Genomic DNA, 25336 nt, shown 5'->3' on the forward strand with positions numbered 1-25336 from the left:
TCCCAGCCCGATGGGGAATAGCCAGCCCGAGCCATTCCCAGCCCGATCGGGAATAGCCAGCCCGAGCCATTCCCAGCCCGATCGGGGATAGCCAGCCCGAGCCATTCCCAGCCCGATCGGGGATAGCCAGCCCGAGCCATTCGCAGCCCGATGGGGAATAGCCGTGTGCTGTGTTAGTGTGGGGCCTCCCCGGTTAAAGTTGGAGCCTGGCCGGGTTGCCTCGCAGGCGTTCGGAGGGAGTGCACAGCGTTCGTGAGGGAACGGGCAGCGAGCAGGGATCGGCTCTGCTCCTGTCGGAGGCTTCAGGCGCTGGGAAAATGCGGACTATTCGTCCTGGATGTGTTTGCTGAGGAATACAGCAGAAAAACCGAGCCGAGATGAGATCAGTGGAAAGGGAAATAGCAACCCCTGTTAGTTCTCCGTGTAGGACTTGGGTTTCCGAGGGAATTCTTCACGTAAATAATGTGCTCTGCTTTTGTGTTTCAAGGGAAGAATCAGAAGGGGTTGTTCCTGCGAGGCTCTGAATCCTGCAAAGCGTAGCAAAAATGGATTAGTTTAGGGGGGAAACCTCAAGCTGGCAGAGGAAGGATGGTGAAAGGCAAAGGAGAAATGGGACATGGAGTCACGGGGTGCTTAAATAACAAAAACTGCACAAAATGCAGAAAACCCCTTGGGACTCGTGCTGGGACACCAGAGCGAAGTGGCAGCAGCCCAGCCAAGCTCCTCAGAGACCCTTCTGTCACAAAATAAAACCGCGGTGGCAGCAGGCGCACGCTGGGCACTGACCACACCTCCACGGGCTGGGATCTGCAGCCAGGAGTCAGGATTTGCTCCCAGATTTTGGGGAGGAGGAGGAGGGGGAGGACGGGGCTGGCCAGGCTCTGTTCCTGCCAAGGCTCCAAAACCAGAGCTGAGTTCTTCAGAAAGAGCAGCAGAATTATCCTATGGGTTTGGGATGATGCTGGAGAAGTGTTCTTCCTGTACAAAAGGGGTGAGAAGCCTTTGCTTTGACATTTTTCTTACAGTGCTAAGAGAAACTCAGAGAAAATGCAGCCTGTTTTGAGGGGGAGGAACCAGGGTCACTCCAGAACCGGTGTTCAATCCCTTTATTTCTGTTCAATGCCCTCTCCCTTGCTCAGCTCCTCACTTCCAGGCTTTGCTGCTCTTCCAGGAATGCATCAAGCCTGTAAAAGTGGACAAAAAGCCTGGAAAAGCAGCAGCAAAGATCAAAATCGAAGCTGATGGAAGCTATTTCCAGGTCAATCAGGTATGTGGGGTCTTTTGTTCAGTGGGGTATAAAAAACCCAGACAAATGAGTGTATTTTAAGTATTTTAGTCATGTTCATCCATTTAATTCTTCAAAGAGAACCAAGGTGCTGCTGTCAGCATTCTTGTATCTTTTTTTCTCTTTAATTTATAATCAATAATTCCAATTTTGTGCCACTTTTGTGCTCTGAAACACTGCCATTAATTACTCATAATTACTCATAATCATATTAGTATCAGAGCAGATAAGCTGAGATTGTATTAAACTTTAATTAAGCATTTCAATTTATAAATTCATTTCTAAGCAGTCATTTTATTTTATAATCAGTAATTCCAATTTATTCCAGTTTTTTATGCTCTGAAACACTGCCATTAACTAGTGATGATTTTCAGTATAAGAGCAGATAAGCTGAACATTTTATTTCTTTTAGCAATATTTAAAGATTGGCAGTTCCAGGTTGTTTGAGACATCTTTTGTGCTCACTCACAGAGAGATTTAACCAAGATATTTTAAATAAATCTTGCAGTGTTCTTTTAAAAATAATATTTCAAAGTCTTTCTTTAAAAGCTTGAAGAATTCAGAAGCCTCCTGCTTCCAAAATTCAGGCTGAGTTTTTCCTGTTTTCACCAAAAAAAGTTGGCATTGCTCAGTTGACCAGGCTGGGAATTCCTCTAGGAATGGAACTTTGAACTTTAGGCAGATTTTGATGTTAAAAAAAGGGGATACAGCACTTCCAAAGGAGTCTGGTTCCTTATTTTGAAACTTTAATAGCACCTCATTTCCTGGTCTGTTCCTGGCTTTATTGAGGAGTGATGATTAGAGGAGAATCTCTTGGGAAAACCAATTTATTCAGGGCAGATATAAGGAAAAATATTCCCTTCCACTGCCTGGGATGAAGTTGGTCTGGGATGAAATCCCTCAGCAAATTCCCCTTTCTGTGCCAAATAGTCCCATTAAAAGCAGCAAACTTCAGGGGGCTTTGTCCTCATCTTACTAAAAATAAAGACTTTTTTAAATGATAAACCAAAGGCTTCAAAAGAGCATCATCTTCATTATTATTTGCAGTAAAGGGAGGGAAACGGCTCCTTAAATTCTGTGCTGGGATCAGAACTGAGCCTGCTCTGTTTCTTTGTAGGATGGGGAGGCACAAAGGCTGGAAAAGGCAAAAATCACCCTGAACGATTGCCTGGCCTGCAGTGGCTGCATCACCTCAGCTGAGAGTGTTTTAATCAGCCAGCAGAGCCACGAGGAGCTCTGCAAAGTGCTGGCTCTCAACAAGGTGGGTCCCTCTCCCCTCTGCAGAAAATCCACAGGAAAAGGGAATTTCAGAGCCCTGAAGGATCCCAGGCTGGTCTTGCTGCACTGGTGTGGTTTATTCTCATTTTCTAAAGAGTTTGGAAGGATTTAATTAAATTTAATTTCATTAAATTCCTGCCTCAGAGTGAGTGTGGGAGATGCTCTGTGGTGCTGACAGTTGTGCCTGTGCCACGTTCATTTGGGATTGTTTGGTTTTATCCCAGGCTGCTGCTGCCAACGAGCAGAAGCTGGTGGTGGTTTCTGTTTCACCCCAGTCCAGAGCCTCCCTGGCTGCAAGGTGCAAACTGGGGGTTCTGGAGACAGCAAAGAAGCTGACCACGTTCCTGAAGAGCTTAGGCAAGTGTGGGATTGTGTTCTGAGGGGACTCGGGGCTGAGGGTTCAGCACAAATGGATGGGGTTTAACCCCCACGTGGATTCCAAACTTTCCACAACTTCAGTCATGTAATAAACTTGGAGTGAGGGAGGGAAAGCTTGGAAAAAGGAGGGAGAGGGATTTTTTTATAAGGGCAGATAGTGACAGGACAAGGGAAATTATTTATACTGCCAGAGGGCAGGGTCAGGTGGGATCTTGGGAAGGAATTCTCTGTGAGGGTGGGGAGGCCCTGGCACAGATTCCCAGAGAAGCTGCCCCTGGATCCCTGGGAGTGCCCAAGGCCAGGCTGGAGCAGCCTGGGATAGTGAAAGGTGTCCCTGCCCATGGAACTGGCTGATCTTTAAGGTCCCTTCCAACCCAAACCATTCCATCATTCTATAAAACCTGTAAAGAACCATTTAAAAGAACTTTACATTTTAGATTTCCATCTCTCCTGTCACTTCTACTCCTCTTGCTGTGCTGAAAACTGTTCCCTCTCAACTGCAGGCCTTGGTGCCTGTAACCAAGTTTCACTCTGGTTCAAGTGGAAGTTTTTGTATTGTATTTTGCTGTATTCTGTGGGTTTAACCCAGCTGCTGTCCTGCCCAGGTGTGCACTACGTGTTTGACACAACCTTCTCCAGGAACTTCAGCCTCCTGGAGAGCCAGCGAGAGTTCGTGAGACGCTTCCACAAACAAGCAGAGGACAAAAAGGCTCTGCCCATGCTGGCCTCTGCCTGCCCAGGTATGGGTTCAGTTACAGCTGCAAGCAGAAACCCAGCAGCTGCTCAGAAAGGTGGAAATGGAAGTTTTTACCTGCAGGGATTATTCTCTTCACAGCACAGAGATGTTGGTGTTAAAGCAGTGGTGAGACATCTCTAAAATGAATTTGGTGTTACAGTTCCTGTGCTTTTTGTGCTGAACTGAGGCTGAAAATGGTTATTAATGCACATTAAACCTGGGGTTTGGGGAGACTGGGCAGAGCAAAGGCTTGCTTCTTATTTGTTCATTTAATTTGCTGATTCTGCTCCTTCCAGGTTGGATCTGCTACGCAGAGAAAACCCACGGCAGCTTCATCATTCCCTACATCAGCACCACCAAATCTCCCCAGCAGGTCATGGGCTCCTTGGTCAAGGGCTACTTTGCAGAGCAGCAGGTAAAGCTCTAAAAATGCTCTTCTTAATGGAAAACTCCTCAAATTGGAGACTTTAGGCTGAACTTTTAAAAATTTTGCTCTGTGTTACACACGTTTAAGGGTCAATATTGCCTTGCAGAAGGCAGCAAATTGTTCTCACTTCTGTTCTAGCTAATGAGTAGTAATTAGGGCATAACACTTAGCATGGGCTCATTAAAGCCTCTGGATTATTTGGGAAAGCTGAGGAACTTTATTTCTCAGTGTCTTTGTGCTCCTGTTGTTTAAAGTTGGTGAATAATTTCAAGTGAGTGACCCCAAGCCAAGGCTGCAGTCGGTGCTTACGTGCAGATCCTGGCTTGTCTAAAAATGATCCCTCATTCCCATCCTGATGGATGTTCTGTTTCTGTTCTTAGTCTGTAACCTTTGGAATCTTTCCAGATGGGAGCTGGATATCCACAGGCTGGAGTTTAAACAAACAGCCTGGATTTGGCCGGGAAGGAGCTGCAGCACCCAGTGGGATTTATTGTGGGCCGTATTGGCCACTAACGAGCAGTGCTTTGACACTTACATGAGGCAGATGCTGGCAGCTGCAGATTTGGGACAGAATTTGGCAGCTTCTGGGAATATTTGGCACAAGAGACTGAAACAATGGCCTGGGGTCAGTGACCTGTTTCCTCAGGCTGTGCTTATTTCGTGCATGATCCCGAGGTTCTTGTGGGACTCCAGACCATGGCCTGGTTGCTGAGCAGGGGCTGAGCTGTGGGAGCAGGGAGGAAGTTTATTCCCTAATGGCTTAATTAGGGATTGGCTTCTCTGCCTGACCTTGGATCATTGCACTGGAGTGGGGGAAACTTCCTGGAGCTAAAGGGAGCCTCAGGAACGATGGAGAGGGATTATTTCCAAGGGCGTGGAGTGCCAGGACAAGGGGGAATGGCTTGCCACTGCCAAAGGGCAGGGTTAGATGGGATACTGGGAAGGGATTCCTCCCTGTGAGGGTGGGGGAGGGGCTGGGATGGAATTCCCAGAGAAGCTGTGGCTGCCCCTGGATCCCTGGAAGGGTCCAAGGCCAGGTTGGACAGGGCTTGGAGCAACCTGGGATAGTGGAAGGTGTCAGGGGTGGGACTGGATGGGCTTTAAGGTCCCTTCCAACCCAAACCATTCCAGGATTCCATGAAACCTGTGAAGGACCATAAATGCAGGCACTGACTGCAGCTGAAATTGGCTTCTAGGGGTGAAATAATTTCATTTATGTATAAATATACACAAATACTCAGTAATAGGGGGGATTGTTCCAGGGGCATTGAGGCATTTCCACCACTCTCCTTTGCTCCTGGAATGCAGCTCCCTGAGGACAGGGAGGATTTTGGCTGCTCCAGCTGCCCAGCCTTGTCTCTCTTGCAGCACCTACCCCCTGACAGGATCTACCACGTCACAGTCATGCCCTGTTATGACAAAAAGCTGGAGGCCTCCAGGCCAGACTTTTTCAACCAGGAATTCCAGACCAGGGATGTGGATTGTGTCATCACCACAGGTAAGCAGATCCACAGGAGATTCCCAATTCCAGCGAATTCTGGGAGCCTCAAAGTGTTCCCTGGCTTTAGTAGCTCTTTGCCTCTGACAGAGGTTGGATATTGATCTATATTTACATTTTAATAGTGCAAATCATGCCCTGGTACAATGCAGATGCAGTTTAGGGACTGCTCTGTGGGGTTTGTTTTGCTGTATCCCAAAAATAAGAGCTCTTTGTGCCTGGTTCTGCTCTAGGAGAAGTGCTAAAGCTGTTGGAACAAGAAGGAGTGTCCCTGCCAGATGTAGATCCTGGTCCCCTGGATACCATGTAAGAACAAAATCTCATTTCAGTCATGTTCTCTTTCCTGCAGGATTGAGAGAGTTCAGAATTTCCTTTTTCCTGCTGTTTTACACAAGTGTGTTTGCACTTGGTTTGGTTTCTTGTGTCACTTGAACCAGTACAACTGGGAGTTTAAATATTTCATGTACAGAATATGGTGAATTTCCACTGGACAGTCACTCCAGCTCCTTTCATCCCACAAAAACCTGCTGCAGGCTTTGGGAAGTGCGAGATTCTGTCCCAGTGATAAAAATTTCCTGAAGCAAAAGCTATTGCTGTGCTGTCCCTGCTCCTCATTACCAGAGCTACTGCAAAGATCCCAGAAGGAAAGCAGAAATAACAAATATTTAGGTCACTGAGTTAATCTCCAGGAGACTGTTGGTAAAAAATGACACTTAAGACATGTCAGATGAGCCTGGGGTTGTTGAACTGAAGAGGAACATCTGGTCAAGGGCCAGCTGCACACACTGGGGTGGGGTGGAATCCCATTCTGTGGTCTGAGGTGACAGCAGGGCTGGTTCTGCACTGAGCACCCAGAGCTGCCTTTGCTTCCTGGTGAGAGGAGCATTCCCAGAGCTCCTGGCACATAAACACCAGAAAGGTTCATTAGCAGCACCTCTCTGAACTATACAGGATGTTTCATTATAGAATATGGAATCCTGGAATGGTTTGGGTGGGAAGGACCTTAAAATCATCCAACCCCAACACCTTCCACTGTCCCAGGTTGCTTCAAGCTGTGTCCAACCTGGGCTGGGACACTTCCAGGGATCCAGGGGCAGCCACAGCTTCTCTGGGCACCCTGTGCCAGGTGACACAACTCCCACTGGGCACCACGAGGCTCTGGAGCTGGTTCCCAGGAGAAAGGGAAAAGCTGGAGCTCAGCAGGAGCTGGTTTTTGGCTGCTCCCATTGTCCTGAACCCCCTGGAGCTTTGTTTTATCCCGAATCCCTGAAGTTGCTGCTCTCTCCTCTCCGCAGGCTCGGCGGTGCTGCAGCAGAGGAGCTCAGCACCCACCGTGGCGGGGGCTCGGGGGGGTACCTGGAGCACATCTACAGACATGCAGCCCAAGAGCTCTTTGGGATCCACGTGGACTCAATCCAGTACAAACCTCTCAAGTAAGAAGCTGAAATCCTACAGAAAACTCAATTTTTCTGGAATTCTCTGTTGCTGTGGGGCCGAACCTTTCTTTGCAATGTTAAATATTTCACTTCCAGGCCTGAGAGCTGGCTGCTCCCTCCCCCAGCTGCTGAGCAATAAATCAGCCAATTCCATGCAGCCCTTCCCAGGGAGAATTCCAGCCCCTTTCCCACTCACACGCTGGAGTTTGTGAATAATTGAGAAGGCAGAGCTGTCATGGAGCTGGGATTCCTCACCTGGGATCAGGCCAGTCAAGTAGATTTGTCACTAATTATTGATCCCAGAAAACCTTGGGGAGGGGCTTTGGGGCTCTGTTTAACTGTAATGAAACAGGAAATAAATCATCTGAGTTTGGGCACTGAGGCTCGTCCACCTGAGATTCCTTCTGGCCTCACAGTTGTAATTTAGTGTATCCCTTGGAATTAATTATATCCCTAATGAGCAGCGTTTATGTTTAGGATTCCCTCATTTAGGAAGCAGAAAAAGCAGTCTCAAATACTTGATAAAAATCAAATTACTTACTTTTTTATCAGGAGCAGGTATTCCCACTAACCTTAGGAATCTGGAATCCTTCAATCAGGCTTTGTTCCCATGTTTTATGATCCGGTAGAAGTTAAAAATCCCCTCGGGGGCTCCATTAATGTTGGCTGAAGGAACTCAGGTCTGTTACAGGGAAAGGCTCCATTGGCTGAGCTTTATCCAGCACAGGTGTCCTTCAGCAAACTCTGCTCAGGTGCCTCAAACAGTCCTGGAGAAGGCTCTGGAAGGAATTCCTTCATGTTTCCTTTGGATGGCACAGAACTAGGACAGCTCTTAAATGAGATTCACAAAGAATTTGGGTTTAGCACGGGGCCCTTTGAAGTTTAAAATAGAAGTTCATTTGGAGAAGACATTTGCTGTGCTCTGCTCCCTCAGGAACAAGGACTTCCAGGAGGTGACCCTGGAGAGGGATGGAGTGGTCCTGCTCCAGTTTGCTCTGGCCTATGGATTTAGGAACATCCAGAACCTGGTGCAGAAGCTGAAACGGGGGAAGTGCCCCTATCACTACGTGGAGGTCATGGCCTGTCCCTCAGGTGAGGCTGCCCAGGGGCACATCCAGGGCTGGGAGGAGCTCCAGGGAATTCAGTGCAGGAAAAATGGGTGATTTCTCACACTCTTGAGAGGTGTGACAGCCACAGCATCACAGATCCAGAGCTGTGTGTAGATTTTCCTACCTCTAAGCCAGTAATTCCTCAGGATTTAAGGAATTGCAGCTAAATTCCATCACACAATTGATTAATGGCTTCTAAGGAAGATTTCCTGAGCTCTTTGGTACCTGAGGGGCTTTTTCCCCTAAAATTGCCCAAACATGACCATTACACGTTCAGAAAATGCTGCTGTGGCTGGTGGAGAAAGTCACTTCCTACCTATCTTATCCCATTTTCCTTTTCCTGCCTGCTTGGCTCCCTTGGGATGTGCTGGCAGGGAGCAGGGGCAGCCTGAGCCCAGCCTGGGCTGATGCTGAGGGGCCACTCCTGGCTCTTGGAGCTGCTCCTTCCCAAGGATCCACACAGCTCTGGGAGCCTCCCGCTGCTCAGCCCAACTCCCAGAACTTTTCCCTTTCCTTCGGCTGAGCCCCCAAGGCTGGACTCACCTGGACTGGGCTCTGGCTCCGTTCTGGAGGCAGGAGATAAGAGCTGCAGCTCTGGCAGATTCCCAGCTGGAGCCAGCCCAGGATCTCCCAGCCCCAGGGCCCTGCTGCTGAGAGATAACCGGGGGTGAACCTCAGATCCTGAGGTGTTTTCATTCCTGCAGCTCTTTGCAGGAGCAGAGGAAATCAACTGGAATTTTTTTAGGATGGTTTTCCTGCTGAAGCTGAAGTTCTTGATCCCTTTTTTCCCCCAGGCTGTTTGAATGGAGGAGGGCAGATCAAACTGGAGGGGGAATCCAGCAAGGAGGAGCTGCAGCAAGTGGAGAGGTTGTATGAATCTCCAAGGGCTGAGATTCCCGAGGAAAACCAGGCTGTGGGGGAGCTGTACGAGCACTGGCTAGGAGGCTGGGGCTCAGAGAAGGCTCTGGAAGTGCTGCACACGGAATACCACGCCGTGGAGAGAGCAAACACTGCCCTGAACATCAAGTGGTGAGGGCTGCCAAGCCCAGGCAGACACTCAGTGCCTTCTGAACTCACATTTGGGATTCTCCAAGGACTGCTGGAGCTCTGTGCAATTCCTGCCTCTGGCACTGCTCATTCCTTCAGCTTTAGGATGAGGGGATGTGAATAAACCCCAAAGTCTGACAGAAAACACATCAAGAGAGGCAGAAATGCAAACCAGGCTGGAAGAACTGACCCTGCACTGCTCTAACAGCCCCATTCTTGCCAGAATGGAGGAATTCCAGGATTTAAAGTTCATCTCCAGACTGAGCTTTGTGCCACATCTCAATATTCCTCCCCCAGGCCTTGCTGGATTGTCACAGCACTCAATTCTTTGGCTGCCTCTGCTGCAACATCCTCATTTCATTAGAAATGGTCTCATTAGGCCTGGAGTTCTCACATCGCAGTGCCCTGCAGCTTCTGTGCCCTCAGAGGGGGGATCCAAAGCCTGGGCTCATCCCTGGGGCTGGATCAGTGCCTGCTGGAATGGGACTGGAGTGAATGCTGCAGAAAATCCTTGTAATTTCTTTTCCTTAAATTATAGTAATTTATACCAAGAGCAATTACATCTCTCTCTTTTCTTCCCAAACACACAGCAGGGAGTCACAGAATTGTCCCACTTAGCCACCCTCAGCAGCCACTCACTGAGGGATAATATCCCTAAATCCAGACAAAACAGGCAGTTACTAGTGGATAACATCCCTAAATTATGAGAAAATAATTCCTGACCTTGTGACTGGCAGGAACCAAAGCCTCCTCTGCACTTTATTCCAATGAATCCACAGAGCACATGATGATTTTCATGTTTTTAATTAAAAACTTTCCATTTTTCAGGTGTTGCTGATCGTTAATGACCTCACAGTGTTCTAAGGCATCAACCTCCCACTGCTGCCCCCTTCCCACCCTCCTGAGGAGCAAATTGGTGCTTCCAGGGAATTCCCTTCTCCATGCAGGGATTTGTAACACCCAGGGGTTTGCTAAACCAGAAAACATCTTTGACAGGGAGAGGCTCGAGCCTGGAATGCTGAGACCATGGATCAGTGCACAGCACAGTTGATGTCTGCTGAGCACGTGCACATCAGCCCAGAAATGCACAATCAATTAAGCTAGACTAGCTGGAAATTAAATAATCAGGGCTCTACATTTTGTCACTTCCCCAGTTCCCAGGTCACCAACACAAACAGAGGTCACTGAAGCTACCCAGGACACCCTGGGATCCCTGTTCTGGGCATTCTGGGTGGCTCTTCCTGCCCTGGCACCAGGAAGAGCTGGAATCTGTCCCAGCTTTGAGCTGTGGAGCAGGCTCAGGGTTGGTTAAACACACAGGAGCATCCCTGCTCCCAGGATAAATCAAATTCCAAAGGAACACCCAGGCGACATCCACAACTCCAGCATTTCATGTAAACTGAGGAATTCAGGCCATGGGACCAAGGGAGCTTTTGCAGCTGGATAAATCCTTCCCCTTCCATGGAGGGGAGTAAATCCAAACTATAACTTAAGGAAAAAAGAAAACCTTGTTCTAGTTTGTAGCAAAGGAAAAAGCCCCAAACCAGACTCCAGTGGCAACAAAGAAGTTCACAGTCCACACATGAAAAACCCTGAAATCAACTCTATTCCAGTGCTGGGAGCTGCCATGAAACCCTCATTTTCTCCACAAAAAAAAAAAAAAAAAAAAAAAAGGGAATGACTTTACTGGTGTAAAGTGCCTCCCACACCTGCAAATAAAACTCTGCTCCTTTCTCAGCTTAAAAATAAGTAAAACACAGCCCTGATTTTGCACAAAGTGAAGGCTGGGGAGGCCTGGGAGCCCCAGCTGGTCCCCGGCCCAAGGACAAGGCAATGTCCACAGAGTTGGCACCAAGTGTTTTCCAGTTTTTATCCTGGAGAAAGCAAAGAGCAAGGCATGCCTGGCAGCACTTTGGTGTTTGCTGCCTAAAATCTGTCCCACCTGGGAAAATCCCTCCCAAAGCCAGAGGGGTTGGGGCAGATCGTGGACACCCCATGTGGTCCGAGGGCTTCCGAAGGCAGCGACTGGGTCACAAATCCCTACACAAATCCCTTTATGACCTACTGGAAAAATTGGGAAAAAAGGTGGGACAAAACCCCACCCAAACCCTGCAGTGATGAGGGTTTTGTTAGCACAGGGCTGGAGTTGGGTGGGTACCAGTGACACCAGTGGCTTCCCAGCTTCCCGTGGGGATCCAAGCCTCCACCCCCATCCCTGGCCTGAGAGGGGCCCAGGGTGGCTGGAGCAGGACAGGAGGGCCAGGAGGGCTGCCAGAGGTTCCAGAGCTACGTGGCTGCATCCCACAACCCCTGGGAATGGGATGCAGCCCCCAGGCCTGGCAGTGCAGGCAGGGGAGCCTGGTGGTCTGTGGGGCACAGCTCCACCGTCCCGGAGCATTCCAACTTTTCCTTGGCTCCCTTCTGTGGCCACGGGGCTGTAGGACGTGGCAGCTCCTGCACTGACCCCAAAATTGGGAGTGTCCCCTGCTCCAAGCCATGTCCTGACCCTCTGCTGGCAGCAGCCACATCCCAGCACCAAGGGGGGGTCACCACAGCCTGGGCTCTCCAAAGGTATCCAGGTGCTGCTCCACAGGGAACTTCCCAGGCCCGGGGAGCCGGACGTGGTGCCGGAGGGGGAGCAGAGCAGCCTCAAACAAGCAGGTTAAAAACACAAACCAGTCCCCAGCTGGGAGTGAATCCATGCTGGGCACAGCCAGGAGGGAGCCCTGGCACCATGGGGACGTCACTTCTTCTCCAGGAAGGGCCCGAAGAGCCCCCAGTCAAAGGCCAGCATGGCCTGGGGGTTGGGCCTCTCCTTGGGCTTCTTGAAGTTGTCCCTCTCGGAGCGCAGCATCCTCAGCACCTCCACAGGGTCCGTCCTGCCCGTGAACCTCTGCACAGGCTCCTCCCTGCAAGGACAGCCCTGCTGTGCCCATGGGGACAGGATGGGACCCCCACCCTGCTGGGATGGACAACGGGGGCAGTCCCATCCTGTGCTGGGCCCTTCTGGGGCACACGGGCGGTCTGGGCTGACCCCATGTCCAGGCTCCCTCCCCTCGCTTCGGGCTCGGATTTCCCACCGGTTCATGAGGCCATCGGGAAAAGGGATGATGCTGGAGGGGAAAGGGGAGTGGATTTTGGGGCAGGGCCCCAGCAGAGCTTACGTGACCCGCAGGAAGGGGTTGTACAGGAACTCCTCCTGCAGCGTGGAGGGCACTGTGGGCAGGTCCTCATCATCGCGCTGCTGCCGAGGGAGCAGAGGAGTCCAAATCCTGCTGCCATCCCACACCCCCCAGCCCCTACCCCAGCACAGGGGGCACAGCCACTTACTCTGGCCCATGCCAGCTTCTCCTTCACCATTTCATTCTCTGGCTCCACCTTCAAGGCGAATTTGAGGTTTCTGACGGTGCATTCATGGCCACAGAAAACCTTCTGCAGGAGACAGCTGGCATCAAACCCGCTCCCAGTGCCAGATCCGAGACCCCTCCTAGCTCCAGGAGCCCTCCCCAGGCTGGGAGGTGTGGGACACTCACCGTGTCCTTGGGCAGAGTCCCCAGGATTTGGGTGAGGTTGGTGTGCATCTGCTCCGCCGTCCCCTCAAAGAACTGCCCGCAGCCCCCCACAAACAGGGTGTCACCTGTGGGAAAGGGGGCTGGGCACTGAGGGACCTCAGTGCCAGGGATGGGGGTGCCAGGGGGTGCTGGGATCACCCCAGGAGCTCTGAGTGTGGGGGACAGGCAGCACACAGGGAGTGTGTCCCCAAACCCATGGGGGGCACATGGGTGGGTGGGATACCTGAGAATAGAGCCGGAGCATCCGGGGAATCGTCCTCCCACATGAAGTAGCACATGTGGCCCGAGGTGTGGCAGGGGGTGAAGAGGCACCTCACCCTGATGGCCCCAAACTGGGGGAGAGAGGGTCAGGATCCCACTGAAGGGGACAAACAGGCCCCCCCAGACCTCTCCATGCCCTGCCTGGAGCCCAGCAGGTCACAGATCAGATGGGGGGTTGGATGGGTCCAGGTGTGCCTGCTCTGATGGCATTTGGAACCCGGCCCCAGGAGAGGGTGGGATCATCCAGCACAACCCCAAACAGGCTGAGGTTGGGATGAGATTTCTCCTCCATCCCAGCTTTGAATCCGTGGGGCCACATCTGCAACTGCCCCAGAGCACAAAGAGCCGAGCACGGCCCAGCAGCACCAGCCCCACTGGGGACCACGGTGCCACTGGGGACAGTGTGACCACCCCACTCTGCTCCCCACTGGGGACCTTGGGGACCACCAGGCAGGACCCGTGTGTGGGGTCTGAGCCCCGAATATCCCCACACTCCTGCAGCCACGCACCGTGAGCTCCTGGCCATGGGTGACCTTGTGCGTGAGGGCCCCGATGCGCTCGTCAGCACCGAACACCTGCAGGCCGGGGAAGAGCTGGGCCAGCTCCTCGTTGCCCCTGGCGTGGTCCCTGAGGGCAGAGGAGGGGATTGGGAATGGGCACTGTCCCTATGGGGACATGGCCGCCCCGACCCAGCCGCACCTACCAGTGGTGGTGGGTGGTGAGGATGGCCCTGAGTACCACATCCTCCTTCCTGATGATCTCCAGCAGCTGAAAGGGACCCAGAGCAGCGGTGAGTGGCAGAGGAGGTGACACACACACACACCATGGCCATGTGGCACCGGGCAGAGGAATCCCCCAAAACCCCGTGCTGAGGAGCCGCAGGGTGACGGTGGGACACAGGTGTGACCCTATCGTGCGGAGCGGAGCAGGTGGATGGGAACAGATTCCCTGGGAACAGTGGCATTTGTGGCCGGTGCTTTCTTAGTGGAGGCACAGAGTCACTGCCACTGGCCACAGCGAGGGCCACATGGCACTGCCAGCCCCGGCACGGCTGCCAGGAGGCTCCGAGTGCCAACTTAACATTCACGGCCAGGAACAAACCCTCGGCTGCTCCCGACTCCGCTCCTCCAAGAGGAAGGAAATGTCCGAGTCAGCACCAAACGCTTAAAACCCGCGACAGCGCTCGCACGCTGAGGGGGTGGTACAAGGGGACACCGGGCAGAGGGACACGGGGGTCACAGCGACCCCGGCCGCTGCCTTCCCGGCTCCGGGGAACCGGGACTGGGCACGGGAAACCCGCTCCAAAGGGCTGCTTGGGGTTATTCCCGCTTGCTGTGGGGTCTGCAGGGCTGCGGCACGGGGAGGGAACGGCTGAGGGAACCCGGGATCCCCGCGCGGCCCAGGGCAGGGGGACAGGGATCCGCACCCCACATTCCATCGGGATGGAGGGGTCTGTCCTGCCGGTGGGATGCTCCATGTCCGCACGGATACCTCCGGTGTGGGGCCACCGCCCCCGCGGGGGACACGCCACCCCCCCGGGGGGGGGGGGGGGGCCCGCTCACCCTTTTGGGGACCGCGGCGTCCACGGCGACGGCGTCGCGGGTGCTCTCCTCGATGACCAGGTACATGTAGTTGTCCTCCAGCACGGAGATCACCTTCACCTTCATGGCTCGGCTCCGGCGCCGCCCGGGGACACGGCGGGGACCCGCGGGTGGGGGTGGGGGGGGCGGCCCCACGCAGCGAACCGGGATCGGGGTGCGGGACCCCGGCGTGTCCCCAGCGCCACCCCCGGGCGGTCCCGGGGCGGTCCCTGCCGTGCTGCGGGGCGGGTCACGCAGCGTGGGGCGGGGAGAGCCCGCACGGCCCCGGCCGCTCCCCCTGCGTCACCCTGTGTCACCGCGGGGTCCCACGGCACGCCCTGACACCCCCGGCGCCGGAGGAAGGAGGGGTCCCAGCCCAGCCTCCAAAATCAGCCCCTGCTCCCAGTGCCAGCGGGGTACAAGGGGAGGGATGAGGGGCTGCTGGCGCTGGGGACACTGGTGGCACTGGGGGGGGGGCTGGTGCCCAGCAGGTGATGGAAACACCAGCGGGGGGAGAAGGTACAGAGTGGTCCTGGACACTGGAACTGCTGATGGGGGGTCTGGGAGGGGCTCTGCTCCAGGGACAGGAACCCACCCCGAGCACAGAAAGCACCAAAGGCACAGGGGGCAGGAGCACAGCTGAGCTGCGGTGCCGTTTCCAGCCGGACACAAGTCCTGGGGCAGGGCTGATCCGGGCCCCCAAATTGAATTGTTGAGGTTAGAAAAGGCCTCTTAGAGTCCAACCATTCCCCCAGCAATGCAAAAGCCACCACCAACCCATGTCCCCAAGTGCCACATTCACATGGCTTTGCAATCTCTGCAGGGATGGGGACTCCACCCCTGCCCTGGGCAGCTGTGCCAGGGCTGGGCAGCCCTTTCCAGGAGGAATTTCCCCAATATCCAATCTGAACCTCCCCTGGCACAGCCTGAGGCCGTTCCCTCTGCTCCTGTCCCTGTTCCCTGGGAGCAGAGCCCGACCCCCCCCCGGCTGCCCCCTCCTGTCTGGGAGTTGTGCAGAGCCACAAGGTCCCCCCTGAGCCTCCTTTGCTCCAGGCTGAGCCCCTTTCCCAGCTCCCTCAGCAGCTCGTGGTGCTCCAGCCCCTTCCCCAGCCCCGCTCCCTTCCCTGGACCTGCTCTAGTCCCTCAGTGTCCTTCATGTCCTGAGGGGTCCAAATGCCACTTGTGAGGAGGGAATGGCACTCACAGGCACCAAACCAGCGCTGAAGCTGCTCTGTTCTTCTTTCACAAAAATGCAGCTTTCACAAGACCTTGACTAAAGCCCCTGAGGTTCCCAAAATGCTACACCCACTCACCCCAGGATTAGGTAGAAAGACACTTCCAGTTGGTTGACCTCAATCTCTAGTACAAAACCAATAAATTAATAAATCTGTGAGTTAAAGAACCCCAGTTCTCCCGAGTGCTCTGTTTCCAGCCGTTATTTATTTCCCCTCTGTCCCAGCCCTCAGTACAGTCACATCCACCAGTACAGTCACACTCTGGTGTGGCAGCACAGCATTCCATGAGGCACCACAGCTTTAGGTATCACTTTTCTTTCTGAACTACATAAAATTCAGCATTTTAAAGCAAAACAAGAGCTGGTGCCACCCCACAGCCCTGCTCACCTGGGGACAGGTAACAACTGCTCCCCTGCCGCGTCACTCACAGGTCCCCAGATCTGCTGCCAGGGTCTCACCACTGCTCTGTGGGACAGTCACTCACCTGGAGTGGCTGCTTCTGGATTCTGAGCCATCAGACAAAGCCCTGCTCGGTTTGTGGGGCTGGCACAGGTCACACACAGGTCACAGGGAAGAGCGGGCAGCGGGTTCATGCAAACAGGCTCGGGACTGAGGGTACAAGCAGAGCAAAGCCTGGGGAGGTCCCTGCAGCCCATGCCAGGGATGAGAGAAGCTGGACGGCCCCACGAGCCAGACCACCCCGTGGAGCTCCCAAATTACACCCTGAACCAGCACTGGCACAGCAGGTCTGTCCCTGGGACTGGTTTTAGCAGAGCCAGAAGCAACATTCAGAATGTTGAAGTAGCAGCATGGAAGAACCATTGAAATCTTCAGCTCCTGCGTTTGGTCTCTGCTTTAAACAAAGACATCTCAGTCCCACCTTCTGCATCCACATCAAGCTCCCACAAAAATAACAGGAGCTTCTTCCTAAACCTCCAGGTTTGATCCTTCCCAGCCCAGCCTCGAGTCTCACACCAACACGTGCACAATGATCTGCAGGTGACACGGGACAGCTTGAGAGACAGCAAGAGGAGCATAAATATTCTTCATCATAATATAAATATGCTGTAGAACATCTCAGCAAGGGCAAAGTGCTTTTTTTTTTCCTTAATTAAGACAAAATAAAAACCTAAATAAGACTTGTCTCAACCACAACAGAAGATTTGACTCCTAAAACATCTGAATGGTCTAACTGATGCTTGAACTGACATTAAAGTGATGCAGGCAGTGCTCAGTCCTTGGGCACTCGGAAGTTGTCCTTCTCTTTCCTGATGGCCCCCATGGCCCGGATGGGGTCCGTCTCCCCAGCGTGGTCCTGGACTGACTTCTCCCTGCCAGGAGGGAAGAGCAGGGACAGAATGAAATCCCAGCTGTGGAGGCACCAGGATCAAGTTTCAAGGCTGCACTTCAGGATCAAGGACTGGGCTTCGGCACAGCTCATGAGCCCTGGTTTGAAGGTTCAGGGGCAGGAGGAAACTGCACTTTGGTGCCCCAACAGCATCTTCTGCTGGATGAAGGAACAGGACACAACAAAGCCTGTTCTGTCTGCTGAGTCAGGGAATGATGCTCACAACCCTCAAATCCAGGAACCTTCTGCCAGGACAGCCAGTGAGAGTTCTTGGAGGCATCCAAACAGGAATGTGGGAGGCAGGAGAGCAATTCTCACTTGGACACCACCACCTCCTTCCCACACCCCCTCCCACTGCCAGGGCCATTCCCAGCCCTCAGTGCTCCCTACCTCACTCGCATGAAAGGGTTGTAGGTGAACTCCTCGGCAATGGTGGAGGGGATGGTGGGCTCTCCGCTGTCATACTGGGCCTGGAACAAGGGAGACAGTGCTGCTCCACCAGGAATTCTGGGGAACAAGGAGTGTCCTGTACAGAACAGGGAGTTTCCAAGCAGGGAATGTCTCCCCCAGAGAACAAACTGCCTTCTCTGGGCACAGCCAAACCCCAGTCCCCTGGAACACAGCATCCTGCAGCTCCTGGCTCTTAACTCCCTCTCTGTCTCCTCAGCATTTTCTCCTCTCCTCCATCTCCCCAGCAAGGCTCTGTGTCCAGGAAAGTGTCAAGTCCAGGGGAAGGATGAACAGCTCACCTTGGCCCAGGCCAGCTTTTCCTGGATACTGGTGTTATTGGGTTCCACGTGCCGAGCAAACTTGAGATTGTTGATGGTGTACTCGTGGCCACAGTAAACTCTCTGGGAAGAGCAAGGGACAGTGACACTGGGGGACCCCAAAGGCACCAACAGGGAGTGCCAGGTGCCATCAGCACAGCAGGAACAACACAGTCAACCCAACACCCTCCTGGAGGGTGCCACTGGAGACAGGCACAAGTGCTAGCACTCAGGAGGCAGGACAAGCTGCCAGTTTCACAGATGAAAGAGCCCCATGTCCCACCTCAGCAGCCTTTAATGACCAGCCCCTGCTCTTTCCCCACAAGCACAAACACATTTGGGGCAGGCACTGCCTTTCCAGAGGACTGCAGCTATCCAGAGCTCCCAGGGTAAGCATTCATTCCTTGCACACACGAGAGAGTCTCTCTGAACAGCAGCATTTTCTCTGATGGGTGTGGTGGTTTGGGCTGGCTCACACACAAAAGGAGAGGTTTGTACCGTTTTGGGGTCCAGGCTGCCCAAAATCTCGATCAGTGCCTTGTACATCTCATCCGGGGTGCCCTCGAAGAACTTCCCACAGCCAGCCACGAACAGGGTGTCACCTGCAGGGGTGACACGGCATCAGGCCCACACCAGACCCCCCACACCCAGCTGAGGGCTCAGTCCTGCCATCATTTCCTCTGCACAGCAGCAGGAGCACGGGGACAGCCAGGCTGTGCCACTTGGTGCCACATACACACTCGTGGCAAACGTGGCTTGTGAGGCAGGAAACCCCAGAGCCTCGCCAGGCACACTCTGCCAGCACCTCCCTACCTGTGGGCAGCCCCTGTCCCCTCCTGTCCCTCCTAGAGGGGACAAGGAACACTTCTTTGCTGTGAAGTTGAACAAGGATGAGTTGCCTCTGTTTTCTCCCCAATGTTCCCTAAAATCTTGTTTAAGCCTCTTTCTCGTCCATGCAGGAGCTGGTGTGAGCTCTGGAGAACACAGGGATGAGGCACAGCCTCAGGGAAGGGGAATCCTACTCCCCAAACCAGGATCCAGACCCTGGGCATCAGCAGCGGAGCACCAGCCCTCTCTTACATCCCTGTTCTCTCCTCTCTCTGCTGTTAGACGTGAGCACAGATACATGGGAAAGCAACAGGGTTTGGGGTCAGCCAGTTTGGCCTGAGACAGGAAACCAACAGCTCTTTTTTCCAGGAAAAAAATGCTGGATGTAGGATTCATCCAGGGCTCGCTCCTGATGTTGCCTGCAGGGTGTCCAGCCCTGCTTTACAAACCCAGAGGGGTTTCCCCAGCTCCACCTACAATTCCTACTTGGAAAGGGGGCCAAGGTGTGGATGTTAAGCAGCTGCCCTGGCAGGAAGGGATGGACGCACATCCAGAGCCAGAGGCACCCAGGCAGAGGGGGAGTTTCTATTTTTGCAAGGGAACCTCCCAACTCCTCACCTGTAAAAACTGCAGGTGGCTCGGAGCTATTTGGCTTAGTCACATAATAACAGATGTGTCCAGAGGTGTGACACGGCGTACTGAGGCATTTCACACTTAGAGATCCCACCTGGGAAGAAGGCAGAACACTAAAGCTGAAGCTGCTGTTTGCTGGCAATCGCATGGTTAGAAAAGAACTGCAACTCTTAGTGCTCTAATGGTCCTAAATTTGCCCCAGTCTGGCCAGGAAGCACCAGCTCTGCTCCTGGGAGAGCCCAGGGAGGGAGGTCTGTGGCAGGGACTGGGAAGGGAGCTGTTTCCTCCAAGCAGGTGTCCTGACAAAGGGAACTGCCAGATCCTTTCATTTCCATGCAGAGGGACTCAAAGCCTGGCTGGCAGCAAGAGCCAAGAGATCCGTAGCAACAGAGAATCCTAAACAAAGCTAATGAAGCATGAAAAAAGCTCCAAACCAAAATGGAGCTGAAGGGGAGAAGTGGATGACACTGAGGAAAAGGGAAGGATCAAACACAGCCTCATCTGCCCACCTTCCCTGTGCTCTCTCCTTTGCTGCTGCCCCTCCAAGGGTGCACCCGAGGCCAGCAGCGCCATTCACGCCTGCCTGCACTTTCCACAGCAGTTTGTGTCACCTGCCAGCTCTCCTGTAAACAAACAGGCTGCTCCCAGCCAGGCCTGCTGCTTCCAGCCAGGAAAAAGCCACACAGGCAGCTGGCACGGCTTTCCTCACCCCATATTCCAGCCGTCATTCCCACAGGAACACTTGGATTTGTTCAGTGCTCACCATGCTCCCGGCAGAGCACAGTCCCTGTCCTGTCACACACCTGCTCTGCTCCCCCAGATAAGGCAGGTGCCCAGCAGCACAGGGACACCCAGCATGTCCCACGTGCCTCAGTGCTGTCCTCCCACAATGATCAAAACAAGGCAGAGCGGCCACAGTTCAAGGGCTGGGAAAGGGGGAAAGCTGCATTTACACCATCCACCACATCCCAGGGGTGTTCAGAGGTCCCAGAGCTGCCCAGCCCAGGTGGGAACACACCTGTGCAGCTGTGACACAAAGAGGGGATGCCCAGAGTCCTGCAGGTCCCTCCCTTTACCTTGAGAGCTGTCAGGTGGGACACTCTCTGTGTCAGGGCCCCCACCCTGCTGTCCCCCCCGTACACGCGCAGCCCCGGCTCCATCTTCACCAGCTTCTCATTGCCTCCAGCATGGTCCCTGGAAGGGGAAAAAAAGGGATTTGGGCAAGAATGAACACAAATTTAAGGTCATTGATAGTGCAGTGGTAAGCTCCAGGTGATCATTTCTGATCCACCCCTCTCCCAGGATCTAGCACTCCTTGTATCCAAGGGTAGGCCACGTCAACACGAGTGGAGATCATTTCTCCAGTAATCAGGGCAGTGAGGGGGGGGGGGAACAATCCAGTCCATCCCCAGTTGGGAAACAGCAGCCTTAGGGGCTCACAGTAACCTCTCCAGTAACTGGGGCAGGGAAGGAATGGGGTAAGTGGCAAATGTGCAATCCAGCATCCCACAAAACACCACGGAGCAGGCACACAGACTCCCCACAGCTCAGCACTCGCTGTGCTGCTGGTTTGTCCAGCTCAGGGCTGTTTGTTTCACTCTCCAGCCACAGAGGTGGCTCCACTCTGACCCATGGAGAGGTTATTCTGGTTCAGCACTGCTACAGCCAAACATTCACTTCACACCCCTGGCAGAGCTGGTTTGCACCTGGGGTGATCCTCCTGCAAGTGCTGACTGCAGGACGCCTCACGGGCCTGTCCTGGCACCTCAGCACAAATGTGCTCCCTCCCACACCCCACAGCTGCCTCCACACCCAGTTACTGCACTGGCTCCCTGGAAGAAATCAGGATTTTAAAGATGAAAGGCACTGACACAGAGCTCATGGCCTACACAATGCATCGGGTCAGAGCAAGGCCAAAGGAATGAGCTCTCATCCTTCTCACACCTCAGCTGCTGCTCAGAGATCACCTTGATCCAGAAGAGCAACAGCTCCTGGCTGTGTTTGTGTGAGGGATCCAGGACAGGGCAGTTACCAGTGGTGATGGGTGGTCAGGACAGTGGTCAGCTTCACGCCGTGCTTTTTGACTGCATCCAAAACCTGCAGGATGAGGGCACAGAAGGAGAGTTACACCTCCCATGGAATGAGCTGGCACCCCCCCAGTGTCACCTGGACATGAGGTGTGAGAGCCACACCAGCAGTTCTGCAGGGAGCTCATCCCTGTCCAGGCTGGAGTTACAGGGAAGGACACGAGGTCTCTGATGCAGCCAGACGTGACCAAGCCCCAAGTCCCATTTCCTCTTTTTTGCCCTACATCAAATTAAGGCCAAAATCCCAAACCAGGTCAGTAACCCCCAGAGTGAGTGAGGGACACAGTAACCCCTGGAGTGAGTCCTGGCTGTCCCTCTGTACAGCCAGTATTTCCTGCCTTTCCCCCACTCCTGAGTCAGAGTGTGGCTCATTCCCTCCGGGATGCAGCAGCCTGGAAGGACATCCCAGAGCCAAGGCAGCGTTACCTTCTGGGGCTGCACGGGGTCAACTATGGCAGCCTCCTTGGTGTCCTGGTCGATGAGGAGGTACATGTAGTTGTCAGTGAGGGCTGGCAGGATTTCCACCTTCATGTCGACCTGGGTGACTGTCTTGGGCTCCCTCAGCTCGTGCTCTGTGTGCAGGAACTTAGCTCGCAGCTGTGCTGGACCTGGGCACCCAAATACAGCCAAACCTCAGCCGTGAGAGGGAGACAAGTGGGACAGGGCATGGTGGGGCCCCCAGCTCACAGAAGGACAGTCCAACCTTGTGGGCTGCTGTGTCCTTCAGACAAGAGGAGCAAGGCCACCACAGGACAAAGCCTTGTGCCCCTCAGGGCTCTGGTGCTCCACAGCTGCCCTGAGAAGGACAGGACACTTTGCTTTCCATGCAGGGAAAACTCTGTACTTGGACAGAGAGGAGATTTCAAGGGGCAGGAAAACAGAATGGTGCTGGCCAAAGGTCAGCCTGGGACAGTGACTTTGCAAAAAAAAGCACAAAGGGCATGTTACAGCCAAAAAACAAAAAGGAAGAAGGGCAAAAAAAAGGAGAAATACAGAAATACACACACTGCTCCAACAGAAATATCCAATTTGTTATCTGGGGAAATGTCATCCTGCACAGCACAGGGAGAGAAGCCAGGCTCTGCAGGGGAGCAAGGCTCCCTACCTGGCCAGGTAAGAGGCACACACAGGGCTCTGGCTCATGCCTGCCCTGATGCAACACCAGTGCTTCCATGTTTGCTTTTGGTTCAATGTTTAATCAGATCCAAGAAGCAAATTCCAGATGCAAATAACCTGGGCCCCACTGCTTGATGCACAGGTACATAGGTCTTAAAGAAACAACCAACCCTAAGAGGTTTTACTGTGTAAAGTAAAGGAAGGGAAGCAAAGAGAATGAAGTCTTGCATTGCTGGGGCCCTGCAGTTCAGACTTGAGCTCTAACACTTGCAGGGAAAGTGGCACCAGTCCCTGCAGGTCAAGAATTGTTGTCTGAGCATCTGTGAGGTGTTTGCACACCCCCAGAGATGCCTGCGCCAGCTCAGACACATTTTATTCTGCACCACTGACTCTCCCGAAGGCTCCCGACCTTCCTGCTTCACCTCCCTCAGTGCCACAGGGAGGGGTCCCCGTGCTGGCAATCACCTTACCCCACTGTCCCCGACCAGCTCAGCCTGCCCACCCCTGATAAGAGCAGCTCTGCAGGAGCCCCACAGACCTGCAGCTCCTCGGGCTGCAAAGCCCAGATCAGGCTCTGCCTGGAGCCACGGAGCTGCTCCTGCTGCCAGCCCAGCCTGGGCACGGGGAACTGTCAGGGCCCTCTGGCACAACTGTCCTGCCCAGAGCTTCTTCCTCTTCTACCTTCACCATCCCTGCTTATGCAGGAAGGGAAATCAGAGAAATTAAACACAGTGCTCAAAAAAAAAAAAAACCCAAGGCACAACAGAACAGGCACACATTGGGTATTTGATGGTGCAGACACACAGCATTGAGAGAAGCATCCCTACCTGCAGAGTGTTCTTCTGGAGAAGACTCCTTTCAAAAAAAAAAAAAAAAAAAAAAAGAACACAAAAAAAGCCCTTACTATTTTTTGATAGGAAAAAAAAAATGCCCAAAAAACCACTGCTCCCCAAGAGGCAGCACTTTTGGATACTGTCAGCCACAAGAGTTATCTACACCGGGTGCTTGTTTGCAGGCCTGACACCAACTAGGAAAAAAAATACAACCAAACAAAAGAAAACCCAACCTTAACTTCAACTCAAAGGAATTATTCACATACTTAAAATGCTTCTTTCCTATGAACCATCTCTAACCTTGGCCCAGATCCCACGGTCTCTTTGCCTGTGCAATTCACAATTCTTACCAAACAAACAAACAAGCTGCGCCACATAAGGAAATGTTTTCCAACATGTAATTTCAACAAAGGAATGAGAAAACATCCACCAAGAATGAAACTCACGCGTTGTGAGTTGCCATCTGCAGCTCAGCTGCACCTCCCCAGCCGGCCCAGGAGCAGAGCAGGGAGCTCTCACGCACTGCTGAGACCTGTCCAGCCCAAAGGAGCTCCCCGGGTGATGCTCGGCCCCTGCCCCGGCCCAGCACTAACTCAGATCGCTGGCACACACACAGCTCTGCCCCAGAATTAATGCCCAGTGACTTCATTCTCGCTCAGCTTTGTCCCACGTCCCTCCTGACTGAACGCCTGGAGCAGAGGAGTGGGAGAGCAGCCGTCAGTAGGCTCTGAATCACCCACTTGAGCTTCCTGGAATGGTTCATTAGCACAGCTGGAGCGACCAAGAGGAAAGGCTTTGCAGCTGGAAGTGTTAATGTCTTCACGGAAACGCGTCCGTGCTGGGGGACTGACCGCAGGCAGGTTCCGTCGGAACCGGGCTGCTTCGTGCATTTCCTCCAGAACTTTTGAGGTTACTCTTTTTATTACATAAAAGAGTCGGAAATTCCTGTTTCAGGCAGGGCTGTCACTCAGAAATGACTGCACGCCCGTCCCCTTTGCTGCCTCACAAGAACCACGTTCACTCTTTGCACGCAGGGATTTTTTGGATACCCAGCGAGTTTGTGGCTCCAAGAAAGTGGTCCGAAGCCAGGACAGCTCCCACTCCCCTTCAGCCTGCCCTGCCGGCAGCGTGGAAGGGGCAGCGTGATCCCCGTGATTCCGGGAACTCGGGAGCTGCCACTTCCTCGGTTTGACATTCCCACACTGCAGCAGCAGCGTGTCCGCGTCTGGCAGATAACCCCCAGGGATTCTCGCTCATTACAGCCATGTCTTAAAACCCAAATGATGCAAAACCATCTGGGGAGACTTCCCAGAGAGCCCAGGCTCTAAGTCTAGGATAGACTTTGAGAATTTAGGCCCGAAATGCAAACGCGAAGCTCGGACAGTCTAGGGTTTGTTTCCATCACCAGAACAACCTGTCACCCGCCGAACCCAGTCTGGACGCCAGCCCTGGCCCCCATCCTCCTCCTCCCTGAGCACTGACCGGCGCTTTGGAGCCCCGGAGCTCCGCAGGGCCTCCCCGATGGGCTCCGGACGGCACGGCCCTGGCTGCAGCCGAGCAGGTACTGCCCTACTCGGGCTGTGAGTCAGCGCGAAGGCCGGGCACGCCCGGAGCCGCGAGGCACAACCCGAGAGCCCCAGCGCAGCTGCGGGAGCCGGGGCTCCGCACGGCCCCGCTCCGCCGGCCCCGCGGCCCTGCTGGGGCGCACCCAATGCACGTACCGGCTCGGAGGACGGCCCCGAGGACGGCCCCGGCTGCCAGGGCGGTGCCGAGCCCCCGCCAGCCCCCGCAGAGCATCGTGCGCCGCGCCCCGCCCGCCCCGGTTACCTTGTGCTGCCCGCCCCGGGAGGCGGCGGCAGCGCCGGCACGGCCCGGCCCGGCC

The 25336-nt window shown here is 53.9% G+C and overlaps 3 protein-coding genes and 1 long non-coding RNA gene across 15 annotated transcripts in view; 1 reads left to right on the forward strand and 3 right to left on the reverse strand.

Annotated features, from left to right (window-relative positions):
• Positions 1–10021, forward strand: part of CIAO3 (cytosolic iron-sulfur assembly component 3) — a 10508-nt gene extending 487 nt beyond the window's left edge. Inside the window, exons 1-11 of one of the 2 annotated variants that reach the window (XM_042037264.1) lie at positions 867–991; positions 1172–1267; positions 2403–2546; positions 2788–2920; positions 3547–3681; positions 3974–4092; positions 5473–5602; positions 5836–5908; positions 6898–7035; positions 7973–8130; positions 8942–10021. In XM_042037264.1, the coding sequence (XP_041893198.1) occupies positions 956–991; positions 1172–1267; positions 2403–2546; positions 2788–2920; positions 3547–3681; positions 3974–4092; positions 5473–5602; positions 5836–5908; positions 6898–7035; positions 7973–8130; positions 8942–9180 (1401 nt within the window). In that variant the 5' untranslated portion in view covers positions 867–955 and the 3' untranslated portion in view covers positions 9181–10021. Of the gene's footprint in view, positions 1–866; positions 992–1171; positions 1268–2402; positions 2547–2787; positions 2921–3546; positions 3682–3973; positions 4093–5472; positions 5603–5835; positions 5909–6897; positions 7036–7972; positions 8131–8941 lie in introns of those variants that run through there. The other variant, XM_042037263.1, reaches the window with a different exon arrangement.
• On the reverse strand, positions 7249–8942 carry LOC121668926. The gene is made up of 2 exons (XR_006017578.1): positions 8691–8942; positions 7249–7869 (listed from the first exon to the last, which is right to left on the reverse strand). It is a non-coding gene; the product is annotated as an uncharacterized LOC121668926 (long non-coding RNA).
• On the reverse strand, positions 9983–15408 carry LOC121668925 (hydroxyacylglutathione hydrolase-like protein). 4 transcript variants are annotated; one of them, XM_042037268.1, is made up of 8 exons: positions 14590–15407; positions 13731–13795; positions 13537–13654; positions 12990–13098; positions 12728–12831; positions 12525–12623; positions 12359–12438; positions 9983–12103 (listed from the first exon to the last, which is right to left on the reverse strand). In XM_042037268.1, exons 1-8 carry the CDS (start codon positions 14692–14694, stop codon positions 11938–11940), a joined length of 846 nt encoding a protein of 281 aa, XP_041893202.1. In that variant the 5' UTR covers positions 14695–15407; the 3' UTR covers positions 9983–11937. The 4 variants fall into 4 exon arrangements, with proteins under 4 accessions (XP_041893202.1, XP_041893200.1, XP_041893199.1 ...); XM_042037266.1 differs by having other exon boundaries at positions 12359–12435; positions 12525–12626; positions 14590–15406; XM_042037265.1 differs by having other exon boundaries at positions 12525–12626; positions 14590–15403.
• Positions 15409–16031: 623 nt separating this feature from the next.
• LOC121668937 (hydroxyacylglutathione hydrolase, mitochondrial) lies at positions 16032–25330 on the reverse strand. 8 transcript variants are annotated; one of them, XM_042037293.1, is made up of 10 exons: positions 25282–25330; positions 23449–23476; positions 21932–22113; positions 21451–21515; positions 20495–20612; positions 19404–19512; positions 18456–18559; positions 17940–18041; positions 17581–17660; positions 16032–17173 (listed from the first exon to the last, which is right to left on the reverse strand). In XM_042037293.1, the coding sequence occupies exons 3-10, from the start codon at positions 22034–22036 to the stop codon at positions 17074–17076; spliced, it is 783 nt and encodes a 260-aa protein (XP_041893227.1). In that variant the 5' UTR covers positions 22037–22113; positions 23449–23476; positions 25282–25330; the 3' UTR covers positions 16032–17073. The 8 variants fall into 8 exon arrangements, with proteins under 8 accessions (XP_041893227.1, XP_041893224.1, XP_041893228.1 ...); XM_042037290.1 differs by lacking the exons at positions 23449–23476; positions 25282–25330 and adding an exon at positions 25176–25267 and having other exon boundaries at positions 16032–16835; positions 17052–17173; XM_042037294.1 differs by lacking the exon at positions 25282–25330 and adding an exon at positions 24937–25123.
• Between the last annotated feature and the right edge of the window lie 6 nt (positions 25331–25336).

Source organism: Corvus kubaryi, unplaced genomic scaffold, assembly GCF_017639235.1.
Source record: "Corvus kubaryi isolate FWS band 111438036 unplaced genomic scaffold, C.kubaryi_AGA036_p1.0 37387, whole genome shotgun sequence".
Lineage (NCBI taxonomy): Eukaryota > Metazoa > Chordata > Aves > Passeriformes > Corvidae > Corvus > Corvus kubaryi.